The sequence below is a fragment of the Ornithorhynchus anatinus genome, chromosome 8, assembly GCF_004115215.2.
Source record: "Ornithorhynchus anatinus isolate Pmale09 chromosome 8, mOrnAna1.pri.v4, whole genome shotgun sequence".
NCBI lineage: Eukaryota > Metazoa > Chordata > Mammalia > Monotremata > Ornithorhynchidae > Ornithorhynchus > Ornithorhynchus anatinus.
Window position 1 is genome coordinate 16,815,557 of NC_041735.1, and position 9,902 is coordinate 16,825,458.

Consider the following 9,902-nt stretch of genomic DNA (forward strand, 5'->3'; position numbering starts at 1 on the left):
ACAAAGCATACTAAAATGTCATTTCTCTAGTAAAAATTGTACTTTCATCAACTCTACCAACTAACTCCAAGGCAGCTTGTGACTGAGAAACCATGTTTATTTTAAATTACCTGTAGGCAGTCAAGCTACCCACACTTAAACTGGCTCTAAAATGTTAGAAGTATTCCTTTAATCCAGGTGGAGATATTTTCTAAATTTAATCTTAGATTAAAATGAAGGAGTTCAATTTAACTTTTGCACCTCAAGGATAAGGCAAGTCTATTTACATTTACTGGCAATAGCTGAAGCTTAAAAGATCTGCTATGGGAGTTTGAGGATGCATTTGTTTTCCAAAAAGATTGAAGAAAATTTAGCTTTTAATCTCAATCTTTTTAACTTTTGAATGTATAGAGCAAAAGGCATTACTAGAGCATAATATACAAGACTAAATAGAATTAAGATGTCCTCAAATTCAGATCACTCTTAATGCAATTTTTAAAATTAAGTGAGTTTACGTAGAAGAGCCAACTTTAAACTTAAATGCTATCTGTTCATTTCCTCACCATTCAGGTAATTTTAAACCAAATTTTGGAGTGGGTATAATGTTGCCATTTCCAAAGGCTGATTCTACGAACACATTCATGAAACTAAAGTTTATGCATTTTATATTTCCTCTGTAGCAACTAGCTCCCAGGGTGTGAGTAGTTTAAAAAACCAAAAAAACCCAGAACTTCCAAAAAAATCTTCTTTCCAATCTTAAATGTGTAAGCACCAAAGAGGCTAATAATCCAATCATCTATATAGTTTATGGTCCTAAGTAGTTATTGAGAATTAAACATTTTAATAAGCATTTGACAAATATTCTTTTTTAAGCAATATCCCCCTAAAAACCTACCTCCCAAGCTAAACTTTGCACTGGGCCTCATTCTCATCTCTCCTGCCACTGACCTTTTTCATGACCTTTCCTCTGCCTGGAACTCACTCCCCCTTCAAATCAGACAGACTAGAGTTCTCCCCATCTTCAAAGTCCTCCTGAAATCCCTTCTCTACCACAAAGCCTTCCCTGATTAAATTTCTCATATTCTTGGATAACATTTCTGCTCCACTAAACGAGTCGTCTACAATCGATGCCTAGAATTCCTTAACTCCCATTCTCTCCTAGACCCCCTCCAATCTGGCTTCCGTCCCCTCCACTCTACCGAGACTGCTCTCTCTAAGGTCACCCATGACCTCCTTCTTGCCAAATCCAATGGCTCCTACTCCATTCTGATCCTCCTTGACCTCTCTGCTGCCTTTGACACTGTCGACCATCCCCTCCTCCTCCGTACCTTATCTCACCTTGGCTTCACGGACTCTGTCCTCTCCTGGTTCTCCTCTTACCTCTCTGGCCGATCATTCTCGGTCTCCTACGCTGGAGCCTCCTCCCCCTCCCATCCTTTAACTGTTGGAGTTCCTCAAGGGTCAGTTCTTGGCCCTCTTCTGTTCTCCATTTACACTCACTCCCTCGGTGAACTCATTCGCTCTCACGGCTTTGACTACCATCTCTACGCAGATGACACGCAGATCTACATCTCCGCCCCTGTCCTCTCCCCCTCCCTTCAGGCTCGCATCTCCTCCTGCCTCCAGGACGTCTCCACCTGGATGTCGGCCCGCCACCTAAAACTCAACATGAGCAAGACTGAGCTCCTCATCTTCCCTCCCAAGCCCGGTCCGCTCCCAGACTTCTCCATCACCGTGGATGGCACGACCATCCTTCCCGTCCCGCAGGCCCGCAATCTCGGTGTCATCCTTGACTCGTCCCTCTCGTTCACCCCACACATCCTATCCGTTACCAAGACCTGCCGGTTTCACCTCTACAATATCGCCAAGATCCGCCCTTTCCTCTCCACCCAAACGGCTACCTTACTATTATGGGCTCTCGTTATATCCCGGCTAGACTACTGTGTCAGCCTTCTCTCTGACCTCCCTACCTCCTCTCTCGCCCCGCTCCGGTCTATTCTTCACTCCGCTGCCCGGCTCATCTTCCTGCAGAAACGATCTGGGCATGTCACTCCCCTTCTTAAACAACTCCAGTGGTTGCCTATCGACCTCCGCTCCAAACAAAAACTCCTCACTCTAGGCTTCAAGGCTCTCCATCACCTTGCCCCTTCCTACCTCTCCTCCCTTCTCTCTTTCTACCGCCCACCCCGCACGCTCCGCTCCTCTGCCGCCCACCTCCTCGCCGTCCCTCGGTCTCGCCTATCCCGCCGTCGACCCCTGGGTCACGTCCTCCCGCGGTCCTGGAACGCCCTCCCTCCTCACCTCCGCCAAACTGATTCTCTTTCCCTCTTCAAAACCTTACTTAAAAATCACCTCCTCCAAGAGGCCTTCCCAGACTGAGCTCCTCTTCCCCCTCTACTCCCTCTGCCATCCCCCCTTTACTCTCCGCAGCTAAAGCCTCATTTTCCCCTTTTCCCTCTGCTCCTCCACCTCTCCCTTCCCATCCCCACAGCACTGTACCCGTCCGCTCAACTGTATATATTTTCGTTACCCTATTTATTTTGTTAATGAATTGTACATCGCCTTGATTCTATTTAGTTGCCATTGTTTTTACGAGATGTTCTTCCCCTTGACGCTGTTTAGTGCCATTGTTCTTGTCTGTCCGTCTCCCCCGATTAGACTGTAAGCCCGTCAAACGGCAGGGACTGTCTCTATCTGTTGCCGACTTGTTCATCCCAAGCGCTTAGTACAGTGCTCTGCACATAGTAAGCGCTCAATAAATACTATTGAATAGTCCCCTGAGCATTTTTGCACCACCTGAGCACTTGGAGCAGGAGAGTTAAGCACTAATTCGTGAACACATTCCCCTTTCCTCCTATCTGTAAATTCATTTAGTATTCAGTCATTTAATCGTATTTATTAACGTTTCACGGTGGAGCAGAGTACTGTCCCAAGTGCTTGAGAAAGTATGATACATTAATAAACAGTGACATTCCCTGCCCACAATGAGCTCACAATCTAGAGACGGAGAGACAGACATCAATACGAGTAAATAAAATTATAGATATCTGTTTCCCCTACTCCAGTGTACATTCCTTGCTGTGTCCATCCTGATTAGCTTGTATCTGCACTAGAGTTTAGTACAGTGCCTGGCACATAGTGTTTAACAAATACAATTTTTTGAAAAAAAAAATCATTGGTGGGACTCGCCTAAGACAGGGGATCAAATTTACAAAAAGAGACAGAGCTTTCAGCTACACACATATAAAAACTATATCCAAGGATCATTACTCAGAGTATGGTGGGTGTTAAGAACTGGCAAGGTTTATTAGCATTCCCAGAAACCCAGAACTAAACCTCCCTTACGAAATAATTATGAAGCAGCATCTAAGTGAACATGCCTCTGTGTCAGATTAAGTCACAGCATTAACTACTCAGCAACACGTGTACTAGAAACCATTCGGAAACTTCACAAACACATTGGAACTCTAAAAGGTACCTGGAGAACTCAACTGTAAGCTCTTTGTGGACAGGGAACATGTCTGTTATACTGTACTCTCCCAAGCACTTAGTAGTGCTCTGCCCACAGTAAGTACTCAAATTGGATTGAATGACAATTAGAATACTAGTGCTTTACGGTAGTGTATCACATATCGTACCCATGACGAGAAGCAGTAGAGTTACTAGTTTGAGATATTAAATGTAACATTTAAGAGGATAATCAAGTTAATCTAAGTACATGTAAGAAGTGATTTTGGATTATATGAAAAATAATAAGTACACAGTAAGTACTCAAATTGGATTGAATGACAATTAGAATACTAGTGCTTTACGGTAGTGTATCACATATCGTACCCATGACGAGAAGCAGTAGAGTTACTAGTTTGAGATATTAAATGTAACATTTAAGAGGATAATCAAGTTAATCTAAGTACATGTAAGAAGTGATTTTGGATTATATGAAAAAGGGGAAATTTTGGCTTGGCTTATGAGTTCTACCTTAAATGTATATGAAACTGAATACATACCCCCTACTGGTGATGGGAAGGGGGTGGGAGCCTGGGCCCATCCCCAGCTAAGTCTAACAGTTGATCACTACCTCTCCTCAGCATTTCCCTTCTGCTGGCCGACCTCGGGCAAGTCACTTTACTTCTCGGGGCCTTGGTGACCTCATCGGTAAAATGGGGATTAAGAGGGTGAGCCCCAAATGGGACATGGACTGTGTCCAACTTAACTTGTATCTACCCCAGTGCTTAGAACAGTGCTTAACAAGTACCAAAATTAGTATTACTATTACTAGGAAGCCTACTCACCAGACCAATTAAGGGTTTGATCAGTGCCTCTCAGCCCGATGATGTTTTTGGTTTGCGGCCCTTCAGGTCACCAGGCTCAGTCTTCCCTGTTCTAGGCCATTGCAATCATATAATTATATATATGTTACTACATCAATTTCTGAGTCCAGACTGACTCCTTCCAGGAGTTGATGCACCACCTCTCCTCCAAAGGAGGTAAAAAAAAAAATCATAAGGGGAGATTAGGGGACGGGGGCGTTGCCTGAGAAAGATTTAAACTCTCTGTACATGTCTGTCTAGACTGAAGCTCCTAGTGGAGTGAAATGTCTCTACTAACACTGTTGCACTATACTTCCCCAAGCTCTTGGTACAGAACTGCACACAGGAAGCACTCAAATACCACTGACTGCTAGGTGTGACTCTTGGAAAGGGGGGAGTTGAGGCTGGAGAAGCCACAGAGGCTGAAAATCTTCAGGCTCCTGGCTGGTGTCACCTGGGCTCCAGAATATTGTTCACCAAAAAATACCATGGGGTTTGCAGAGTGGATAACACACAAAATAACAGGTATACTCCGTTAAAAAATTGTGTGTAGTGATACCTTTACTGCTGTCTCATGCATCACTAGTTTGGACAGGATGTACCACACAGTTCATAAACTGGACTGATAGAGGACATCAACGATGGAAGGAAAGTACAGTTTTTAATATGACAACTTGTCTATTGTAGTAGTGAAAAAATTTACTGAGAGCAATGAAACCCTACATGGTTATTGTAACCCTGCACAACTGGAACCTGTCAGCCCCTGAAACAAAAACTATACTGAATAAATGCTGAGCTAGAAAACTCAGGTAAGTGATTCATTATTACAAAAAAAATCACGGTTGTGATTAGATTTCACATTGCTCAGTGTGTTATTGCTTTAAATCTGTCTACAGTCTCAAGAGTTACTTAGGTTTATGTTCTAAGATTGATCTGCTGCCACAGAAACAAATGCTTATAAAATTGATAGTTTTTATTTGTAAAGTTAATGGAAGATAATAAATGGTTTTAACCCACTTTATAGTAATAATATAGGAGACATAAAGGATGAATCATTTTGCAGATAAATGACAATTTTCAACAATTCCCTAGGCTGCAACTCCCTGTATTACTAGAGCAACTGAAATAATAGCTTTAATAAAGCTGTTTGAAAACACCTCACTATTTCGTTTGGATGGAATTAAGTTACAATTACATATGAGAGCCATCTTCGGGGTCAGGGCTAATATGAGTCTATTTATGGGTCTAGTTAACAGCATATGTTCCTTTGAAATTGTGCATACACACAGCCTATATATATGCATATATATCTATATATATGCATATATATCTATATATAGACTAAATATACAATTTCAAAGGAACATATGCTGTTAACTGGATGCATAAAGAGACTTATATCTAGGGTGCTCTTTGAGAGAGAAAAAAAATCTACAAGTGGTCATTATTTGACCACTCAGAAAAAGCAGATTTTCCTTTATTGACTATATAAACCACTGGGGTTGGAGTAACTAGGATATTACATGCCACGTCTCCTCCTCCCTCAACGACCCCCCCTGCAAACACAATGAATTCTCATCCATAAATCTCCTTGAGAACTCAAGCCCTATACTCTTCAAATCTCTAAAAAGGAATAGTTAGCACTGTACTTCCAAAATGGAACCACGTGACAGCACAAGGGGATTTCAGGGAAAAAAGTCCAGTTCTCAGGGAAAGAACGACAAGCCGGCTTTCCCCACCTCCGGGTGACCACGGGGGCCCACGGCTCATTCAATCGTATTTATTGGGCGCTTACTGCGTGCAGACCACTGTACTAAGTGCTTGGGTTCCAACATGGGCTGTGGTTTGTAGTTGGAACTCCTCCAGATCATCCAAACAACATCTAAAGCGTGTTCGCCTTTTAAAAACAAAACAAAGCGAAAGCAAGGTGAAGCAACGAGCACGTCGTTGCAGCTTCAGTGGAAGCAGAGAGAGGGTGGCCGGGGTCATGGCTCTCACAGTCAGAACTGACAGCCCGGGAAAGATACTGGGGGGCCGAGGGTGGGGAGGGGAAGGGCTAAAAACTAGAGTGAACAGCAGGGACCGGCATGTTAGTCCTGCAGGAAGGGCTCGTGGAAGAATCCCAAGGGGGCCATGGAGAGATCACAACGGTAAAAATGAAACTGCGGGGCATAGGGAAAGGGGAAGCTAGGTGACAGAAGAAAGTTTCAATAAAGAGGCAGAGTTTGGGGGTCTACGGTTCCCGAGATCAAAGTGCAGAGGGCTAGGCTAGTGCCAATTCGGAAAAGGGTCCCCTAGCCCCCCCACATCACAGCAGCCACCAGTGTTTAGTGCAGGGCTCTGCACAGGATCATGCCCCTATAAACAGAGCTTGGCATACAGTAAGCGCTTAACCAACACCACCATTAATATTGAGCATCCATCGATACCCGTTGTAAGAAACGCTGTGCAGGACGCTCCAAACAGGCATCTTGTAGGGAGGGGTGGCAGAGACCCGCGGGGCAGGGGTTATGCTTGATCTGGGGGGGGCTGGGGAAGAGAAAAGGTGGTGGTGGGAGGGGGTAAGCTTTTGGAGGGGGCAGAGACAATAATAATAATGATGGTGTTTGTTAAGTGCTTACTATGGGCAAAGCACTGTTCTAAGTGCTGGGGGGACACAAGGTTATCAGGTTGTCCCACGTGGGGTTCACAGTCTTAATCCCCATTTTACATATGAGGGAACTGAGGCCCAGAGAAGTGAAGTGACTTTCCCAAGGTCAAATGGCTGACAAGCCGCTGGGCAGGGATTAGAACCCATGACCTCTGACTCCCAAGCCTGGAATCCTTCCACTGAGCCGTGCTGCTTCCCCAGTCACGTCTACTTACTCTGTTGCATTCTTTCGAGCGCTCAGTACAGTGCTCCGCACACGGCGGGCGCTCAGTACCTCCCATTGCTGCTAGAGGGGTAGAAAAGCAGAATGAGAAGAATGAGAAGCAGCGTGGCTCAGTGGAAAGAGCCTGGACTTGGAGGTCAGAGGTCATGGGTTCTAATCCCGGCTCTGCCGCTTGTCAGCTGGGTGACCTTGGGCAAGTCATTTTACTGGGCCTCAGTTCCCTCATCTGTCAAAGGGGGATGGAGAGCCCTACGTGGGACAACCTGATTACCTTGTGCCTACCCCAGCACTTAGAATAGTGCTTGGCACAATAGTAAGCGCTTAAATAGTGGAAAGAGCACGGGCTTGGGAGACAGAGGTCATGGGTTCTAATCCCGACTCCGCCGCTTGTCAGTTGGGTGACCTTGGGCAAGTCGCTTCACTTCCTTGGACCTCGGTTCCCTCATCTGTCAAATGGGGATGAAGACTGTGAGCCCCACGTGGGACAACCTGATTACCTTGCGTCTAACCCAGTGCTTAGCACATAATAAGCGTTTAAAATAGTGGCTCAGTGACAAGAACCCGGGTTTGGGAGTCAGAGGTCATGGGTTCTAATCCCGGCTCTGCCGCTTGTCAGCTGGGTGACCTTGGGTCAGTCCCACTTCACTGGGCCTCAGTTCCTTCATCTGTCAAAGGGGGATGAAGACGGGGAGCCCCACGTGTGGCAACCTGGTCACCTTGTGTCTACCCCAGCGCTTAGAACAGTGTTTGGCCCACAGTAAGCGCTTAACAAACAGTAGCTCAGTGGCAAGAGCCCAGGCTTGGGAGTCAGAGGTCATGGGTTCTAATTCCGACCGCGCCGCTTGTCAGCTGGGTGACCTTGGGCAAGTCACTTCACTGGGCCTCAGTTCCGTCATCTGTCAAATGGGGATAAAGACTGGGAGCCCCACGTGGGACAACCTGATCACCTCGTGTGCAACCCAGCGCTTAGCCCATAGTAAGCGCTTAACAAATAGCGGCTCAGTGGCAAGAGCCCGGGCTTGGGAGTCAGAGGTCATGGGTTCTAATCCCGGCCCGGCCGCTTGTCAGTTGGGTGCCCTTGGGCAAGTCATTTCACTTCTCTGGGCCTCCTCTGTCAAACGGGGATGAAGACGGGAAGCCCCACGTGGGACAACCTGATCACCTGGGGTCTACCCCAGCGCTTTGAACAGTGTTGGGCACACAGTAAGCGCTTAATACCAATATTATTATTAAAAAAGACGGGGTGGGGGGGCGGGGACGGGACTCACCTCTGCCGCTGGACCTCCAGGGTGAAGGCAGAGCTGGTCTGGGTGGGGCTGAGGAGCCCCTGGGGGGCGGGGGGCGCGTTCTTGCCCCCCGCCCCGGACGGCCCGGGGGCAGGGGCGGCGGGGGCCGGGGAGCCCAGCAGCAGCTGGGGAAACTGAGGCAGGAAGGCTTCGCCCCGGGCCGGAGGCAGGGGGCTGTCTTTGGGCAGCTGCTGGAGCAAAGCCGGGGGCCCGTTGGGAGGGCCCGGCCGAGGCGGGGCGGCGGGGCAGGCAGGACCGGCGGGGGGCTCTCCGGCCGCCGCCCCTTCCTCCGCCGCCTCCTCCTCGGAGGGCCGAGACGGGAGCTTGCGGGCGCCGGGGGCGAGGCTGGGGGGGCGGCCATCCAGGGAGATGTTATTGAGGAAGAGAAGGGCGTCCTGTCTGCGCCGGGAGTCTGCTCGTCTCCGCAGCGAAGGCGGGGGACGGACAGGCCGCTGCTCCTTCGCCGCTGGAGGATGAGGAAGGGGAGGAGGTGGTTGTTGCTGCTGCTGCTGCTGCTGCTGCTGCTGCTGCTGCTGCTGCTGCTGCTGCTGTTGTTGTTGTTGCTGTTGCTGCTGCTGCTGCTGCTGCTGCTTGGGGAGGGCGGCGGCGGCGGCGGCTGCAGCTGCAAAGGACGAGCCGCCCGCCGCCGCCGCAGCCATTCTCTAAATGAGCCGCAGCCGCCCCGGCCCCGCCGACTGGGGCCCGGCCGCCGAGGCGCAGGCTTGGCCCCCATTGGCCACGGCGCGCGGATATGCAAATGAGGCCGCCGCTCCCCGCCTCCCGATTGGCCCTCCCGGCGTTCGGAGGGGCCGGGTTGGGAGCCTGCCCGCACCGCCCTTCCCTCCGGCGCCGGGTCCGGACCTCCGCCCCGCTGTCAAGTCCGCCCTCTCGGGGCACTTCCTGGACGGCAGGTGGACCCGCGGTAGCTGAAAAATAATAATAATAATGATCATCTTCCTCCATTCCTTCATTCAGTAGTATTTATTGAGCGCTCACTATGTGCGGAGCAAGCGCTTACCATCTGCCAAGCACTGTTCTGAGCTCTGGGAGGCGATACAAGGTGAGCAAGTTGTCCCACGTGGGGCTCACAGTTTTCATTCATTCGATAATATTTATTGAGCGCTTACTATGTGCAGAGCACTGTACTAAGCGCTTGGAATGTACCAGTCGGCAACAGATAGAGATAGTCCCTGCCCTTTGACGGACTTACAGTTTTAATCCCCACTTTACAAGGGAGGAAACGGAGGCCCGGAGAAATGATAATAATAATAATATTGGTATTTGTTAAGCGCTTACTATGTGCAGAGCACTGTTCTAAGCACTGGGGTAGATACAGGGTAATCAGGTTGTCCCACGTGAGGCTCACAGTCTTAATCCCCATTTTACTGATGAGGTAACTGAGGCACAGAGACTTGCCCATAGTCACACAGTTGACAAGTGGCAGAGCCGACATT

At 48.5% G+C, this 9,902-nt stretch overlaps 1 protein-coding gene across 1 annotated transcript in view; it reads right to left on the minus strand.

Moving 5' to 3' along the window:
* Positions 1-9,107, minus strand: part of CABLES2 (Cdk5 and Abl enzyme substrate 2) — a 34,355-nt gene extending 25,248 nt beyond the window's left edge. The window contains exons 1-2 of the mRNA XM_029070672.1: positions 9,086-9,107; positions 8,431-8,965 (exon numbers count right to left, since the gene is read on the minus strand). Of these exons, the coding sequence (XP_028926505.1) occupies positions 8,431-8,965; positions 9,086-9,107 (557 nt within the window). The remainder of the gene's footprint in view (positions 1-8,430; positions 8,966-9,085) is intronic.
* Positions 9,108-9,902: the final 795 nt, after the last annotated feature.